This window comes from Salvia hispanica, chromosome 1 (genome assembly GCF_023119035.1).
Source record: "Salvia hispanica cultivar TCC Black 2014 chromosome 1, UniMelb_Shisp_WGS_1.0, whole genome shotgun sequence".
Classification (NCBI taxonomy): Eukaryota; Viridiplantae; Streptophyta; class Magnoliopsida; order Lamiales; family Lamiaceae; genus Salvia; species Salvia hispanica.
In genome coordinates this window covers 7,622,909-7,640,644 of record NC_062965.1, presented here as the reverse complement: position 1 = coordinate 7,640,644, position 17,736 = coordinate 7,622,909, and the positions used below count along the sequence as shown (strand labels likewise).

Below are 17,736 nucleotides of genomic sequence, written 5' to 3'. Positions count from 1 at the left end.
GATGTATTCTCAAGTATAAAATACAATTGAAAAAACTAACAAACAAAGTAAACTAGTGGACGTGCCGGAGTGGTTATCGGGCATGACTAGAAATCATGTGGGCTCTGCCCGCGCAGGTTCGAATCCTGCCGTCCACGTTTTTTGTTTTTTTATTTTGTCCAGAGCAATAAAAATAAAAATCTACTAATTTCTATATTGCAAATCCAATTTAATTCATTTGCCAACATCCTGTCTACTAATTTCTAAATTGCAAATCCAATTTAATTCATTTGCCAACATCCTGTTAAATTGATGATACAAAGATATTGTTTCAATCCAAACATTTCCTTACGATACTAAGTAGGGGTGTTGGAACGGGTACCCGCACCTGAACCGTGAAATTTATAACAATTTGTTTTTCTAACAAAATGCATGCTCAAATCTATCAAAAGGTACCATTATTGTCTCTGCATAATATGAATTGCATTTTCTTTAGCAGATAGATATTATTTCAAATAGCACTCCTGTTTTCCCTGCAAATGTCAAAATAGATATTGACACTTCTTCTAAAAGTTTTAAAGAGAAATAACATGCAAAAAAATTAAATCATTTGCAAATTTATCTTTTGCCTTTTTGACTCTTTTGCTACTTTTATGGTTCTGATTCTGAGTAATTTTTTTGAATATGCAGCTAAACAAGGCATATGTATTCATGTTTTGTGTGAGGGTTAGTCATGTTTTAACTTGTCTTTTGCTTTTGGTAGGTTCAGAGGCTTTTGTTTTTTTTATCTTTTCATTTTCAGACATAAAGGAAAAGCAGACAGAGAATGAATGTGGAGGCACAAAGCAACCAACTTTTCAGTAAAATCATTGGCAACAAGCATAAAACAAGCTTGATATTTCACTATCATGTTATCAATGAGTGTTTTTTTTACATCAAGATTCCCAATACTTTCTCACATTGAAAACTGCAGCTTTCTCAATTTAAAGAAGGATGATTATTTTGACTATGTCTAGTTATCCAACTTTGTCAACAATCTATGATCCTATTCTAAGTTCTAACTAATCAAAGAATCCTCAAAATAAAAATAAAACAAGAATCTTGTACTTTACTTGGCATCTTCAGTTGTTAGATTACATCCTGCAACAGAAAGTTTTGTCTGTTAAATTTTTGTATGAATTTGGAGAGAATGAGAGTGGTTTTCTCGATACCTTAGCTGCGGAAGAAGACTGCAACGGCTCGTATAATTAGACTCTACAACGAAGTGTACTTAGTACATGATCAGTGGTGTGTAAGGTTAGGTCTCCAAAACTGTGAGTATTCACATCTGATGACGAAAACAATTAGACGAGGGGAGAGCAACAAAGATGGCGTGTGTACGAATGATATGGGAATATGGGATGCCAATGCAGCACGAACACTTTTTTTCAAAAGAAGCAGAGTTCAGTATAGCTTTGTGTGTAGGGTAACAGCTCCTCGGCCTGTATTCTGGAGCCTGAGCAGCTCGTGCTTTTCCTGAACCGGTTGGGGACTAGCTCGATCTCGGCCGAGAAAACACTAGAGACTGGTCTATGGTCTGAGAACCTAGATTCGCCTCGTGCATAGGATAACTGCTGCAGACCCCGTCCGTACCACAAGATCCTATCACACCTTGAGATTCACACAAAACCACAAGTAAATGGATTGTTTTCAGTAGGTTTATTCGAATCATGATAAACGAGAGCCTAACCATGCTGGAGTTCGTCTTTTCTCCTTCGGGTGCATATCATCACCAGCATATCTGTCTGAATTGTGCGAGTATTTATACGTTGGTGGGAAGTAGATCTTCCCTTCTTTCCATCCATCAAATACTCGGCCTTGTCTCTGCTCTATCCGGAGCTGTCAGATGACACAAATCATCGGTCTTTAAGGTTTCATATCATCATAAAGAACAGACATGGTATAAGAAAGAGTGTCAAAACATACTTGGTCTTTTTCTAACAGTGTCCTCCAGTTTTGCATTTCCACGAGAGCTTTGGCAGATCGGTAGGGAAGAGCTATCCGATAGTTCAGATCTCCAAGCCAAATTATTCGACTACATTCAAGAATTCAAGCTTAAATCTATGCACATGACAGAAAATTTTCTTGAGAAAATCTTACTCATGTTCAAGGATTGTCTCGGGTGATTTTTCATCGTTGATGTTGCTGACACGTGGGAACCGTGTCTTCCTTAGGATCTCCATGACATCAGCATTTCTACGAAGCTCATCTCCTTCCTTCTCACCGGACGTCAAATGACTGCACACGAAGCAAAGGCTGGTCTGGTGCAACATCATGCTGATTGAAATGGAACCCTGTGATCAAAGGATGGTAATGCCTTCTTAGTTTAATCAATGTAGAAAAGAATTTAAGTTTTGTAATGTTATAACATAAATCAGCTACCTTATTACCAAGATATCCCATTAATCCTCTTCCAACAGATGAAATCTTTATGTTTCTCACATGTTCCTTCATCTCACTTTTAACCCAAACAGTGAGAAAGATGCCAACCATTTGCTTACTTGCAACCAAAGAGTATCTCGATCTTCCTGGCTCTCCGTATGCATCTTCTGCGAGAGCACAAGCCCTCGGCTGCAAGACCGTGCTAGGCGAGTCACTAGTCAGATAATCCTCAAAGTCACTAGGCCTATGACCCAAGGAGTAGTCACTAGGCCGGGGTCCAGATGAGTAGTCACTGGGACGAGGGCCAGAAGAGAAGTCGCTCGTCCTCTGGCTAGATGAGCAGTCACTAGGTCTACCGCCCCATCTCACATTCGCACCAAAGTCACTCTGCCTGTGACCAAAAATTACCCTGTCACACACACTGAGTCTCCTATCAAGGGGAGTCTGTGGGATTGACATGTCGTTCTCCATGTTCCAGCGCTGTGGTGGTGTTTGGAACGACCGACGTGGAAAGAAGGTTGAGGCTTTGTTCCTGGACGATCCCTCGAAGTCTGCATTCCATTCAGCGACTGGATCAGGGATCGGAGATGGTGTGTAGCACCCCCCGACTCCACTAGTGCCTGGAGCATTGTCCAGTGTACGTTTGATTAAGGCGAGCCACTTCTTAGCCGGGCCGTTGTCCTCTGCTCCAAGAATGTTGCCGGCATTCAAAGGAACTATTTCTTGAAAACTGCCAAGATTGAAAATAACAAAGTCTTTTAGAAGCCATAGATGAATAATTTCAAGTAGCATCAAAAAATTGATGATCATGTTCATACCCTAGAACATATACATCTGCAGAAGGAGCTGAGTGAAGCCAATCATCTAAGTTCATATTGCTCCTAGGTGGCCTTCCTCCCACATTCCATGTTGACACGAAAACACTGCTCGAAAATTAAGAAAATTCTAGAACTTCAACCAAGAGCCGCAAACAACCACAATGCCTGTCATTGAGAAGAATCTAACCTGTAGTTTTGGATGTTTAAAATCTGGGGATGATCAAGATAGCCTCTCCCTTGCCTAATGAAAGAAGTTAAGATGCCCACTTCAAAACCCATATGCAAGTGACCCCAAAAACACGAAAAGACCAACTTGAACATTACATTGCATGAGATAGAGGGCCTTCTTTAGTTTCTTTTTCTTGAAAACTGCCTCGTTCTCAGCAGCAAAATAGTTACACCATTGTATCGAAACTTATGCGTGATTGGAATAAAGTTCAGCCATTGCCTTCTCTCTTTGTTTGTATGTTTTACGAACCCCAAAGGCTGGCCCACCAAGTCGAATTGCCAATTATGATCCATTTTTCTAATCAAAATCTATTCTTTAAATAACAGAATAAATTGAAAATATAGACTCGGATTTCTAGATGAAACAAATTCCATCTTTAATTTCATCAAAATAAGTTCTTCTTCGAATTCTGATAAAAATCTTGAATTTATTTTCACAAATTGAGCTGGTCAGAAAAAGTGTGTAGATATGACAAAAAGTCAAATGGAAATCCTTTTATAGCTGTATGTATATTATCTTGTTTTGTCTTTGCCTTTTTGGTCTCACAAAACAAAGGTAAAAGCAGGCAATTAAAAGAGGCACATTGTTATATGTAATGTAAAGATAAAGCTTAGTAGTCCCTCCTGTGATTAACAGTGCTGCAAATCTGGAAATTTTTTTTTTCATCTTTTTTTTATTGGACTTTTTTTTATGTTGTACTGTTGTTTTATACAATGCTGTAGTAAAAATTCCCCTTTTCTTGGGTTTTGGTGTTGGGTGTCTGAGAATTTAGAATGTTTGTATGTTAAGGATTGTCTTTTTTTTAATATTTTTTATACCCTTTTAAAGTGGGATTTACATCATTTAGGTTATTTTCTTTTTAATGCTTTTTTTTTTATGCTGTTGAGACATAAATTGAAGTGGTCAGGATTTTCTGGTGATATTAATTGTCAACATTTATTCAACCTGCCTCCCAAGATTCATTAATTTGGTCATGACTCATGATTTTTTAATATAGTTTGTACTATCTTTGAAAGTGGTTGTGTTTTTAGTATGATAGTAGTTAATATAGTTTGGACATTTAGTTCAACTAGTCATTTTTATATGTGTATCTTTATGTTTCATTTCTTAATTAAATGTTTGGCAGGCCATTGTTAACAAAATAGATAATTTTTTCTATTACAGCAAATGTTTTGTAACAAAAACTATTTATAAGACAAAAACTATTTATAAGAGGACCCTGCAATTTTGACTGAATTTATCAGTGCAATATCAGTATAATTGTCTGTGCACAATGGGAAATAATCTCCTACTCATTTGTAAAAGTAAAAGGTCATTTTTTATTGCTACGGTGTAGAGTTTAATATTTATGCAATTAATTTTTTTAATAAAATTCTATATTAGCTAATTGGTCGGATGAAAATAAAATTTATATTGCTGGGATGGCTAAAACCTATGAAAATTGTGGGTAATATTGAAGAAATGTGAGGCTGAAAATATGGTTTGTTGTCTCAGTTTAGGGGGCGTCGTCAGTGGCCCTTCCTTTTCAAGGCTCATTTTGTCCATTTGGATTAATATGTATTTTTAAATGAATAAACTTAATTATAAAAGACATACACGTGATAAAATCATAATTAATTATTTGCAAAACAAATAATATTAGTACTACTAAAATAATTAAGATAAGGGAAGAAATGTCATTTTAAATAAATTTCTGATATTGTATAGGCATAAATTTCACCCATTATATTCTTAAAATTTAAAGATAAAGGAAGAATGTCATTTTAAAAATCGTCAGCTATCCAATATGCATAAATTTCGCTCATTGTATTATCTTACCTCTGATATTTCACGTAATAAATCACGCGAAAATGACTATCAAGATTGCATACGGTATTTTACATTCTCACTTATCTTTTATAGGAGGAATTGTTAATCCACAATTCGCGTCTCTGTATTATTTTCCATCTTATGCTTAATGACTATGACCTATGTAGTTTATTATATGTTATTGATTCTTGAAATATATTTTTTTCCTTAATCAATTTATTTTCATAAAACATGATAGACCAGTATCTATATATTGATTCTTCCTATATCTTTTTTCCTTAATTAATTTATCTTCATCAACCATGATTGTTTTTTTCAGCCATTCAACCGGTTTTATAAATATCTTGTTCGAAATTTCACTCCAATTCATATCTGTTCATTAAATAGGTGTTGAATACCGAAAGTGGTTAGGAAATAGCCAGAATTTTTCTTGTCATAAAACTCCACTTAATTTTGATTTTTTAATCAAAATTTGAAATTCTATAGTATTATGTATGATTAAAAAAATATAAATAGCTTCCAATAGTACCTCCGAAATTCATATAAGATTTCGAGTAAATTATTTATTGACAAAAATAGAGCTGATTAAAAACCAAAATTGATAATTTTTTTGTATTTATAAAAAAAATTAATTCAAATGATGATAATAGTAGTAATTTTTTGTCATATTAATATTTAACATCTCCCCGTTGTTGAGAAAATAAATCAATAAACTTTTATTTATCTACTAGCAATATATTCACATTAATAGCACCAAATTTAATAATATTTAGAAAATAATATAATTGACGGCAAATTAATATACTAGTCCTCGAGGATAAAATAAGTAAGCAATCCACAATATTTGGGTCCCAATATTTATGATGATTAAGGTTTTGTATAACTCCATTTACATGGGATGTATCATGTATTTGTCATCTTTGTCAATCTCTTTTATTTCGTGGACGCTTTATGTTTTCCATATTCGTAACATTTTATATCAAACCTATTTATTTTAGTTTACGGTTGAACCATTGTCCCATGCATGATTAACCAAAACTCAAATTAATATTTTTTTCTCTCTCATGTAATAATGATTCTTTCAGATAGATGAGATGACACCATTTTGTGACGGAAAATTTAATACGATGAATAAATTCACACCATTTTTATTTATAATTTTACTTAATTAATATCGTGCTTATTTAACTCAACCAAAAACATGTCCCTATTGAAGCTTTGACTAATTTTGATTGACATGCATAAAGAAAATGACATCTGAAGAAATAAATTGTGTTTATATTCAATCAAAACATGATTACATTTAATTTTCAGTGAGTGCATGAATGCAGCGTGGAAATTGATGCGACATTTTTTGGAGTAAAGTTATTTAATAAACTATATATACTCTTTGAAAAATGAAAATGATACTAATATATACGTCGTCTGTGTAAAATTGTTGAGTAAAAAATTATGTATTCATTTACATGCATGTATTTTTTTATGACAATATATTATCTGTGTTAATGATTATGCTATATTTATTGAAAGACTATGTTTAGGTTATAATGTAAAATAAATGAGTTGTGACGTTACAACTTACAAAAACATGTTATATTCAAAATACAAATAATGAAATTTTTGAAAGGATAAATAGATTTATTATATTAAGAACATTTTTATACTACGACAATCTACAGAACAGAGGCCAAGATGCGAGGTTATTTTTCATTTTTCATATCCAATACAAGTTGTTTAAATATTCATGAATTTTTCTAATCTCTGTCATCAGCTCTAAAATGGGCCCAGTGGCGACTGTGGAATATCAATCCGTATGGCCTCATTAAAGGCCCAGTAACCTTTTAGTTAATACCAGTAAAATATTATTAGAGGTATAAATATGCTATTTCTCTATACATGCAAGAGGGTTTTAAAAAGATAAAATATTATCAATTTTAACAAATTCATACATCATGTTACTTTTTCATCTTGTTTTGTCTCGTAAAAACTATTCGAGACCAAGTAGGTGTTGTGTCTTTCCCAAACTTCCAATATCTTTGTGATCGAAAAGAGAGCTATGTTTACTAACGCATAACATTATTTCTTCACAAAAAAGAGCTTGTGAATTACTTACTACATTTGGTATGAAATTAATGTGATCCACATGCACATAGATTTCATCTCTACTCAATAATAAGTCAACCAATATAGTCGATATCAATTTTGAGTTATTTAAACACTTCATTCTACATATAACACACGAATTACACTGTCTATATATAATTTGTGACATGATAGTTTTTAAAATAACAAAATTAACTTAAATTTGAAGATACTTAGTCTGTACACAGAAAAATGGATAAAACGATTCAAAAATATAATTGTTATTATTAATACTAGGACATAACATTTCCCAGCCAAACTGTAGTCCAAATCGCAACGTGTATATGTTTCTTTCTAGTTATAATTCAATCATGTAACTCAACCATATATATTTTCAAGTTTCGTCAACAAATTATATACTGTATACATATATATAGAGAAATGATCTGCTGGGCGTCTCAGTATAAACAACGGTTGAGCTAACGTATTTATAATATTCTCCCTTTTCACTTTCCCTTAAGATGTCTTGCCTCTATTTAACGCTCAACATATACTTTCTCCAATGATGTAGAGAAATGATCCGATGGACGCCTCGTAGACCTTAAAATTAAGGTTCTTAGATTTTTTAGGATGGAATTGATACAATGATATCTAGTTATCCACTATTTTGACTTCCCTTACAACCTCTTGGACCTAATAGATATTTCTCTAATCCTCGAGGACCAAATTGCAAAATACTCTTTCTCCCCTCAAACAGACTTCAAACAATACGAAGACGCAAATATATAAACGCCGAACATTTTCGGAGTCGGCGGGTTAACGCCGAAATTCTTCACCTCAACTGAAATCTCGCGCCACCAATTCTCCCAATGTTTCGTTATTTTAGCGCCAATTTTTTAGCACCCCCAAATTGCAATTTCTCTGCGATGACAATTTCCATTTAATTTGGCACCGAGCCTTGTGAATTCGACACTCTCTAAGTTAAAAAGTATAATAGTCAAATGGGCTCCTTGCTTCTCCGCCGGAGGATTTCTCGGTCATTGCTTCCCGGTAATTCACTTTTATAGTTTTTTCCTGAGTTTTTTTTTGTTGTTGTTTTCCGTAGTTCTAGTTGGTTGGCTTTGATGGAAATTCTGAAAAATAAAATTGAGGAATGAATGAAATACTTTGAAAATATATGGAAATTTGAAGAAAATTGAACAGAAAGGAGACAATAACAAAGTTTCAATTGTTATTGCTTTCCGTGAAAATGGGAGCTCCTTATAGAAGCTATTAGGCAAGTATGAGAATGGGGATCGTTAAAAGAAGAACATATGATAAATATGTGCGTTTTTTTATAGGAGTGGGTCAAATGGGGCATATTCTGTTTATACTATTAGATTCACCAAGCTGAGGAATTCAAGGTTCGGGTTCTTGAATTTGATTTATTCCGTTTCGATGTTATTAGTGCATTTGGGATAGAGTGCAGAAGAATGATAATTGGAAATTAATGCAAATGCATTAAATATTTCACTGCAATTCTTTTGTTATGTTATCTTCATTTTTTTCACTCTTGCTGGTCAGATAATACTGATTTCTATTGCTCTACGTGGGAGCCGAAGTTTAGAACTTCATGTGGCATCTATGAATGCTTAAGGAAGCTCAGCAGCTCTACACCGCGCGTTAAATTTGATTTTACAGACCTCACGTAAGAGAAACTTCTGTCAGTATGGAGTTTGGTATTTTGGCAATTCATTTGTATTTTTGTAGTACTAATTCTGTATTCACAAATTAGGCGCCCTCATACATGGTACCCTGTTGCTCGACGAAAAAAACGGAATGTAATATTGCATGTTGGTCCAACAAATAGTGGCAAAACATACCATGCTCTGAAGCGGTTGGAGTTGAGTCCTTCAGGTACATAATATTCATATTTTTAAGATGCATTTCGTTGGCCGTTTAGGTCTATCTATTGAGGTGGAATCTAGGCTTCGACTTAACAATCATGCCACAGGTATCTATTGTGGGCCATTGAGACTTTTGGCGTGGGAGGTTGCTCAGCGTCTGAACAAGGCCAATGTTCCTTGTGAGCTCATTACTGGGCAAGAGAGAGAGGAGATTGATGGAGCAAAACATAAAGCTGTTACTGTAGAAATGTCAGATGTCAATTCTGATTATAGCTGTGCGGTTGTAGATGAAATTCAGGTGTGCCTATGGTCTAAGTCGGACATTATTTTTAGTCTATTTACTTCAGATATCAAGATCTTTGTGCATACCAGATAGTGTCACTAGCAGGATGTTTGTGTGTCTCTTGCAAAGCAACTGTATTTGCTGGACTGTAAGATTATTTGCTTGATGCTTATTTTACCCCTTCGAAGACCAAGATGATATTTTCTCCAATGTCCAATTATAAATCTTATTTGTAGGGAAGGACAATTTGGGTGGGAATATCACTTCTAAGCAAAATCCTAACGAGAAGCCGTCATGTGCTGATTATATTCTGCTTAATAGAACTTTATCATAAATAAGATGGACGGTAGATCAAAATATTTAAAGATTGAAAGGCAAACTATTACATGCTTGAAAGATATTTTGTCTCTTTTTAGCTGGTATTATGACATTGGTTATCTTTTTTCATTCCAAGGTGCTGGACGGGACAAAACAACTTATGCTATTCTGAAATGGAAATTTCTGATTTGGTTTCTTTTCCTTTCTCTTCTTTGATACGGCGGTTGGGTGTGGCTTTGATTGCTTATGTTCTCCATGTTTGCATTTCACTTGTAGTTCTTCACAGTTTAGGCATCCTTATCTAAATTCTTTCATCAGCTTGATTTTTTATATGGATTCTGTTCTGTAGTATTGAGTATGTGTGCGCAACATAATCTGTGTTTACTATCTTATCTTTCTCACAGATGTTGGGATGCAAAACAAGGGGCTTTTCATTTACCAGGGCTTTACTAGGAATATGTGCTGATGAACTACACTTGTGTGGGGATCCAGCAGCTGTTCCTTTAATTAAAGAGATGCTTAAAGTGACCGATGATGTTGTCGAGGTATTGCATTTCGGCTTTCTAATCTGTAGAATGAATTTCTTTTTCATTTCACACAAGTCACATTTCTTTTAATTATAATCTCTCTCAATCTTAAACTGCACTGTTTTCAAACACATGTACTTATGTCTATCGTGGGGCCAATTGCCAAATTACAGAAGAGGAATGTGATGTTCTTCTTAGTGAATCTGAACTGTACACTTTTCCTGTTGATTCAGGTTAAATATTATGATAGACTTTCACCTCTTGTCCCCTTGGATGTTCCGCTGGGATCTTTTTCCAAGATACGGACAGGTGACTGCATTGTCACATTCTCACGTTATGAGATATACAAAATGAAGGTATGGTAACTTCCAGTTTATTTTCTTTTAGGTAGGCTTATGCACTCAGTATCTGACCCTTTGTACCTCCCCACTGACACTCAGTTGCAAGTTTTTGAAGCCTTCTAAAGTCACCATGTAGGCAAGAACCATGTGCATGCAAGTCTAAAACTAATGGGTTGCACATAAAGAAACTGCCAAAAATATGGCCCTGATCTTCACTTAAACACAATACGGCAGACGCATAGCTTCTACGTAGTACTAATCAAATTAGCTACTTGTGAGTTGGATGCACATCATTGTAGTATTGGTCGAAAGTGGAGAAGTCAATTATTTTTTGTACGTGTATAGGTCTTCTAATATAAATTTAAGGGTTTTCTAGATAATGTCAGGGATGTTTCATATAATTACAGTGTCATCTGAATCAAATCAAATTCATGTATATACAGATTTTAATGTGGTCACTAGTTTATAGGCTTTTGAGTTCCCCTCTTATCATTGTTATGTTGGCAGAGACTAATCGAAGATCAAAGGCAGCATATGTGCTCCGTTGTTTATGGTTCATTGCCTCCAGCCACTCGAAGCAGACAGGTTCTTTATGGCTATCACTTGTCTTGCTTAGGAATTTGTTTATTTAAATAGTGTAGTAAATTGGATAGGTTTCTTTGTCTTCTCGAATTGTATCTGATTGTAATGCGGTTGAAATATATCCTTTTACTGAAGGCTTTTAATGTTTAAGGCATTTGGAGACATCTACCTTCTACGTGATTCAGTTTTTTGCTTTTGATTAAGTCAATTATACTCCATATATTATCTCTATGGATTTACTATTTCGCTTTCATCTATTCGCACATATATATATTATTTTTCATTCAGACTACATGCTATTGGTTCTTACAGGATAATTTTATTTATCTTTCCATTTTCATTTTGATTTCTTTATCTGGTGAGGCAGAAATTGGCTGAACTAACCAAATTCCTTAAGATTGCAGGCAACAATGTTCAACGATGAAAACAATGGTTTTGATGTTCTTGTGGCGAGTGATGCCATTGGAATGGGTCTCAATCTTAACATATCCAGAATAATTTTTTCAACATTGAAAAAATTTGATGGTATAGAAATGCGGGACCTTACTGTTTCTGAGATTAAACAGATTGCAGGTAAGCTATTTTGTTTGCCAACTGTGCTTGTGTAAGTCGTGTTCCACTAAAATTAATGCTGAGTGGCAAATCTTCATGAAGTCTTTGTCTTAAGTAGTTTTTGTTAAGAATATACTTATCATTTGTACGCAATATATATTTATGTCATGAATTTTCTTGTAGGAAGAGCTGGAAGATACAAATCTAAATTTCCTATTGGTGAAGTGACTTGTCTAAAGGCTGATGATCTACCTTTACTTCATTCATCACTAAGTTCCCCTTCTCCTACTCTGGAGGTAGTTAGGGTGTTTCCATTTTGGCTCTTACCAACTTAAGCTGGAATTTTTCCCATGACACAATTTCTGGTTGGACATTCTGTGATGCAGCAAGCTGGACTCTTCCCTAGCTTCGATCTAATAGTTATGTTTTCACGTTTACATCCAACTTATGGTCTAAAGCAGATATTGGTACGTCTCTCTCTGTCTCTCTCTTTGTACGTGTTTATTTCAGTATCCATTAACTAGTCTGATACCTATCTGCTCTTGTCTTCTTAGGAGCATTTTGTTGAGCACGCCAAGTTGTCAGATAACTATTTTATCACTAATTGCGAGGAGATGTTGGTATGCTTGCTTCCTTCCTTCCTCCACTGCTCGCACACACAAGACGATATATCCACTTCATTTTCCCAACTATGCTTGTTCATCTTTTCTAAAATATCTATCGTTGTAGTTGCTAACTTTTTGTTGCCTATAAACAGAAAGTAGCAGCCGTAATAGATGAGCTACCTCTTACTTTGAGTGATAAGTATCTATTTGTTATGAGGTGACATTTATATTCTGCTATTGAATCATCCCCTTCGTACACAATGATATACGTACTTCATGATAATAGCCTGCTTTTTTATTTCCAGTCCCGTTGACATGGAGGATGACATCTCGTCTCAGGGACTCACTCAGGTCGGATATGCTTGTAGCCTCTAGCTCGTCACCTTGTTTAATTAGTGGCATGATTTTTCATACTCTACCTTATCTCTCTCTGATGTCAGTTTGCAACAAGTTATTCTACAAATCATACTGTGCGGCTCAAGGAAATATTTACCCCCGGAACACTCAAGATACCCAAGTCGCACAAGCAACTAAAGGAACTCGAATCAATTCATAAGGTCAGTAATAGCTAGTATCTTTGTCGACCCATGGTCTGTATCCATTCTGTAGAAATGTCATGGAGTTATTCTTCTGTTGGTAACTGTAGGTTCTGGATCTGTACGTTTGGCTGAGTTTTCATATGGATGAGTGTTTTCCCGACCGGGAGCTGGCATCGTCGCAAAAGGCCATTTGCAGCATGTAAGTATACTTATACTCTTGAAATATAATTTAGATTTGTTTTGCTTCTGATAAAATTCATCTAGGTTGATCGAGGAGTTCTTGGGAAGGAGTGAATGGGAGAAGAAGCCAATCCCTAGAAAATTACCTCGCCCCACTCGCTTGAAATCTTTGCATTGATCATTTCGTTGTAATCACAAAACCTTATTTTTTTAGGGATAGCAATTTAATGAAAAACCTTGTTGACATAGCTTAGTTGATTTAGTTTGGTTGCATTTAAACATTGTACAAAAAATAAACTACACATTCTTTAAATTTTATGATGAAATGGGGTGAATAAAATGATCATTCCTACCTCCATTACTTTACTCGGTACAATATTTTTGCAAATCTGTCATTTCATTTGGAATTAAAAAGGAAAAAAAGGGCCAATAATGAAGGCAAATAGATAGCATTGTGAAGAAAATCACAAATCCATAAATCTTTAAAAGTAGATGAAGAAAACTATCTTCACAAATGGGAATTCATCTAATTAATGGCTGAAAAAACAGAGGAGAAGCTAGACAATCTTTTATGGGCCTCTAGTCGGAGCAAAGCAGAAACACCTTGCTGATTGGTCTTCCGGTATCATGCCGCCGCCTTTGCTCGTGTCGATTGCCTCGAGCAGCCTCACAACCTCATCCATCTCCGGCCGTCTGTCCGGGTTTGCATCCCAACACCGTTTCATGATGCTTGCAAGAGAGCTAGGACAACAACGTGGGATCTCCGGGCGTAGATTCTACCAAGACATGATCGAGAGTATCAGAATGATCGAACACTCAAAACTTAATCACAGCAAGGTGAATAAAAGTTACCTGTCGAACAACAGCTGACATAATATCAGCAAAGCTATAATCGTTGTAAGGCAGATCACAACAGTATATTTCCCACAAGCAAACACCGAAGCTGTATACGTCGCATTTCCGGTTATAAGGCTTCCCATCTAGCACCTAAGTAGACCATAAATTTATCATTTATAAGCATATACGTCGCAACAAAGGATATTGATTTCCATATTTTATGTCATTTCTAGAGAGTTACCTCAGGGGCCATGTAGCCTAGAGTTCCGGTTTCACCAGTCATGTCGCTCGGATTATTAGCTTCAACACGAGCGACACCAAAATCAGCGATTTTCAGTGTTCTTTGAGCACCTATAAGCATGTTTTCTGCTTTGACATCACGATGTACAATCCTTTGCGCGTGCAGATAGCTCAACCTGCAAGGAGACGTATGGCATAAGGTAAAACATCGAATAATAGAGACAAAATGCACATTAAGAAAGATTACCCTCGTGCAAGGTCCAGAGCAAGCTGGATCACAACTTTAAAGGGAAGCTTCTTTTTTCGATTCTTGAATAAGTAGCTCTTCAATGTGCCTCCGGAGAGAAATTCCACGACAACACAACATGCCCTTGGTGGAAGGTTTGTGTAACCCTCGGATGGATTCTTTGGAGGAACTTTCAATTGTGACACCCCCATTGACGCACCAATGAACTACAACGAGATTCATTTTTAGGAATAATTACAAAAACTTCAAACACGGAGAATAGACCGTGAAATAAGTTAGATATTTACACTAGTAACGTTTGGATGGTTGAGCTTGTGCCAAACAGAAACCTCCTGTTTGAATGATGCTCGAATTTCAGCAGCTTCTGCAGCTGTTTTTGTGCCATCCTCCCAATCCAACACCTTAACTGCAGAAGAAGAAAAACATCTAAACTCGATTTTTCCTATAAATAATGATCACACAAACATATAATGTGGCATATAAAGTTTTCACTGCGCAACTCAGTTACTTTAATTATCTAATCCACCGTGTTTTCGATTTAATTTTGCTGCAAATCTAAATCTATGCACTCGAATACAAGCAATGTCTAGAAACACATCAAGGGTTGTCGTTATAAGAAATACGCAGATGATGTTTCATAGCTACAGAGTGGTGAAACAGAGAAAGGGACGTCATGAGGCCTAAAATGAACTCGTCTATCGAAGAAGATGAGCTATTATTAAAGAAGCAACTCGCGCAAATACTACTATGACTTAGAGGGCACCACAAGTTTGAAGTAATAACCGCATTTTGGTTGAATAACGACTTCAAAAACCATCACTCCGTAGATACAGTATCAGCCAAAACATTTACTCTGATATTTAAAAGCTAAATAAAATCAAGTCATTGCTTAAGCTTTCACTAGTATCGACCATAAAAGAAAGCAACAAGCATCGCCTAAAAGATACAGCCGATAAAAACAGCCTTACAACAAGATTGGACAAATACCTGCAACATCCCGACCATCATAAGTACTCCGGTAAACTATGCCATAGGTTCCCTGAGCCACAAGGTATCGAAGTTCTAACTTAGTAGGATCGATCTCCCACACCTCTCTCGGCTTCTGGCTGCTCTGAGTTTCCAAATTCTTAGACCAAACCTTGCTCAAGTGCTTCTCAAGCTGCAAATCTAAGCTCTTGAGATCAATCTTATCCGCCCGAAAAATCATATCTTTGCTGCTAATGCTTCCTACGCTCTTATCCGACAAGCTCTTACTACTACTATTTCCCACACCCTTCAATTCCTCACTCGTATTCGGATCCATGTTGCTAAAACTCAGCCCTTAAAACTCGAAAATATGCCAGCAGAATCAAAAACTTTTAACTAAAATAGGCCAACCAGCATACAAAATCAATATGTGATCAAAGCTTCAATTCAACCTTTTTATCACCAAATTTGTAGCAAAGAAAACTCTGATAACTTTCCTATTGCAAGACGAACTCTAACACAAATAACTACGAATGAGCTAAACAAAGAAGTCTATTCCAATGTGGACTTCAAAGCCAATAAGATTCATATAAAAGAGAGGACAAAGTAATGCAAGAGAATTAAAAACTAAAATTTGACTTTTCAAGAAATGAAAAGCCTTATTTATTCAAGCCAGCAATCAGAGCTGGGGAAAATGCCCAAATAGAAAAGAATAAAAAGTAAACCCTAAGAAAATGACCACAATTGTTTTCTAATCGCAGAGACCGACTCCAACACAACCCATAACAATCTTCTTAACAGAATCAAACCCAAAAAACAAAATAAAAAACAAATCTTTCTTCAAGTGAAACAAATCAACAGTTTCAGATATCCAATCAAAATATACTAACAAGCATATGCTAGCTACGAATACGTATATCGCACGATTTAAACTGCAAAACCGCAAAATTTGACCAGATTTCGAAAAAATCAAGAACTTGAAATTTAAGCCGACATATTCCCAGAAAGAGAGAATATTAATTATGTGAAGAAGAATGACGGAGAATGAGGGTCCAGATATAAAGGGCTGAGAGAGAGAGTTGCCTAAAATTGAGGTTTTACTTTTACAAAGGTTTCTAGTGAGAGAGAATTTAGGATAGGACAGAAGGTACACCGAAAAACATAAAGGTACTATTCCGTGCATGTCCGTCCAACTAAATTACCTGAAAATCTAGAAATGCGCGCTTGAATTTACCAAATTACCCCTCCTCTATGTTTTAATTTACTCCCTTCATCTCACTTTAAGAGTCTCATTTAAATTCGGCCTAAAACGGCCTAAAAACAAAAATTCAATCCATGAAACATTCAATATATTTATTTACACAAGTTATTGTGGCTCCACTTATTTATTTTAGTCTCATTTATACATTTTAGTCTGTTCGCAAATAGGAGTCTTGGTTCATTTTTACTATAAATACTAAAAGAGTCATGTATATTTCATTAACTCATTTCACTCACATTTCATTTTAAACTAATATATTTAAGTGAGACCAATATTCTACTAACTTTTTTCCACTCATTTTTCTTAACATTTCTCAAATTCGTACCGGAAAGAAATGAGACTTCTAGTGGCAGACGGAATGAGTATTATTAATCATCTCACACCAATTTTTGCATTGCATAATCTAAACAAAGAAGTATCTTTAATCTTGTACTTTTATTAGTAAGTATCCAATCACAACAAATAAAAGACGAGGGGAGTTGGAGCTGTGGCGAAGATACCAAGGTACTCCCTTGCTGTTATTGTTTGTATGGTTAATTTGTGGACCATTGGCAATTATCCACATTATACTCTTTTTTTTTCATTTTTTAATTTGGTTTAATTCTAATAGAAAACTGGCAATTTGTTAATAATAATGCTTAATTTATTGAATCAAACAAAATGAATAAAACAAAAAAGTTAAGACTATTTGAACAAAACGAGAGCGATATATACTATAGTAGTAGTATAACATATGCAGCATAACCTTTTTTCATTCATTTATGATGACATTTATAAGAAAATCACTTGAGCCCATGTATACATTATGCTTATGGAAAAAGGCATAAACGTAAAAATGTTAACTTTAAGGTATCAAGAAGCAACCACCTGTTTTAGTGTTTACTTTGCCTTCATTGACAACAAGTAGCAATAGTTGAATGGGATGTCAAACCAAACTCGTCTCTAAAATTTAATCTTTTAATACAACCAATAATAGTTGAGAAGTTGCAAATTAAAAGAAAGTCTACCTATAAATAATATTTATTTATTGTTTC

The 17,736-nt window shown here is 35.2% G+C and overlaps 3 protein-coding genes and 1 non-coding gene across 4 annotated transcripts; 2 read left to right on the top strand and 2 right to left on the bottom strand.

Annotated features, from left to right (window-relative positions):
* Positions 1-55: 55 nt before the first annotated feature.
* Positions 56-137, top strand: TRNAS-AGA. Its single transcript has one exon. It is a non-coding gene; the product is annotated as a tRNA-Ser (tRNA).
* A 724-nt stretch (positions 138-861) lies between these two features.
* Positions 862-3,497, bottom strand: LOC125186287 (type IV inositol polyphosphate 5-phosphatase 6-like). The gene is made up of 8 exons (XM_048082642.1): positions 3,406-3,497; positions 3,219-3,323; positions 2,401-3,130; positions 2,119-2,312; positions 1,945-2,053; positions 1,709-1,857; positions 1,191-1,629; positions 862-1,119 (listed from the first exon to the last, which is right to left on the bottom strand). Exons 1-7 carry the CDS (start codon positions 3,495-3,497, stop codon positions 1,407-1,409), a joined length of 1,602 nt encoding a protein of 533 aa, XP_047938599.1. The 3' UTR covers positions 862-1,119; positions 1,191-1,406.
* A 4,647-nt stretch (positions 3,498-8,144) lies between these two features.
* LOC125223182 (ATP-dependent RNA helicase SUV3, mitochondrial-like) lies at positions 8,145-13,399 on the top strand. The gene is made up of 16 exons (XM_048126198.1): positions 8,145-8,388; positions 8,902-9,025; positions 9,113-9,234; positions 9,332-9,522; positions 10,230-10,370; positions 10,586-10,708; positions 11,201-11,278; positions 11,680-11,848; positions 12,011-12,123; positions 12,214-12,294; positions 12,382-12,447; positions 12,585-12,649; positions 12,738-12,783; positions 12,873-12,989; positions 13,079-13,170; positions 13,236-13,399. The coding sequence occupies exons 1-16, from the start codon at positions 8,340-8,342 to the stop codon at positions 13,327-13,329; spliced, it is 1,671 nt and encodes a 556-aa protein (XP_047982155.1). The 5' UTR covers positions 8,145-8,339; the 3' UTR covers positions 13,330-13,399.
* A 185-nt stretch (positions 13,400-13,584) lies between these two features.
* On the bottom strand, positions 13,585-16,585 carry LOC125223189 (serine/threonine-protein kinase STY13-like). Its single transcript, XM_048126211.1, has 6 exons — positions 15,463-16,585; positions 14,763-14,881; positions 14,476-14,681; positions 14,230-14,404; positions 14,004-14,138; positions 13,585-13,927 (listed from the first exon to the last, which is right to left on the bottom strand). The coding sequence occupies exons 1-6, from the start codon at positions 15,776-15,778 to the stop codon at positions 13,721-13,723; spliced, it is 1,158 nt and encodes a 385-aa protein (XP_047982168.1). The 5' UTR covers positions 15,779-16,585; the 3' UTR covers positions 13,585-13,720.
* Between the last annotated feature and the right edge of the window lie 1,151 nt (positions 16,586-17,736).

Excerpts from the sequence above, each read along its gene's own strand:
- LOC125186287 (XM_048082642.1), bottom strand. The coding sequence starts at position 3,497 with ATGGGTTTTGAAGTGGGCATCTTAACTTCTTTCATTAGGCAAGGGAGA. Across the intron at positions 2,313-2,400 it reads TGGGATATCTTGGTAATAAG|GGTTCCATTTCAATCAGCAT; the intron begins GTAGCTGATTTA and ends CTTTGATCACAG. Across the intron at positions 1,630-1,708 it reads AAAAGACGAACTCCAGCATG|GTGTGATAGGATCTTGTGGT; the intron begins GTTAGGCTCTCG and ends GTGAATCTCAAG.
- LOC125223182 (XM_048126198.1), top strand. The coding sequence starts at position 8,340 with ATGGGCTCCTTGCTTCTCCGCCGGAGGATTTCTCGGTCATTGCTTCCC. Across the intron at positions 11,279-11,679 it reads CAGCCACTCGAAGCAGACAG|GCAACAATGTTCAACGATGA; the intron begins GTTCTTTATGGC and ends TTAAGATTGCAG. Across the intron at positions 12,784-12,872 it reads CGTCTCAGGGACTCACTCAG|TTTGCAACAAGTTATTCTAC; the intron begins GTCGGATATGCT and ends CTCTGATGTCAG.
- LOC125223189 (XM_048126211.1), bottom strand. The coding sequence starts at position 15,778 with ATGGATCCGAATACGAGTGAGGAATTGAAGGGTGTGGGAAATAGTAGT. Across the intron at positions 14,682-14,762 it reads ACCATCCAAACGTTACTAGT|TTCATTGGTGCGTCAATGGG; the intron begins GTAAATATCTAA and ends ATCTCGTTGTAG. Across the intron at positions 13,928-14,003 it reads TGTCAGCTGTTGTTCGACAG|AATCTACGCCCGGAGATCCC; the intron begins GTAACTTTTATT and ends ATGTCTTGGTAG.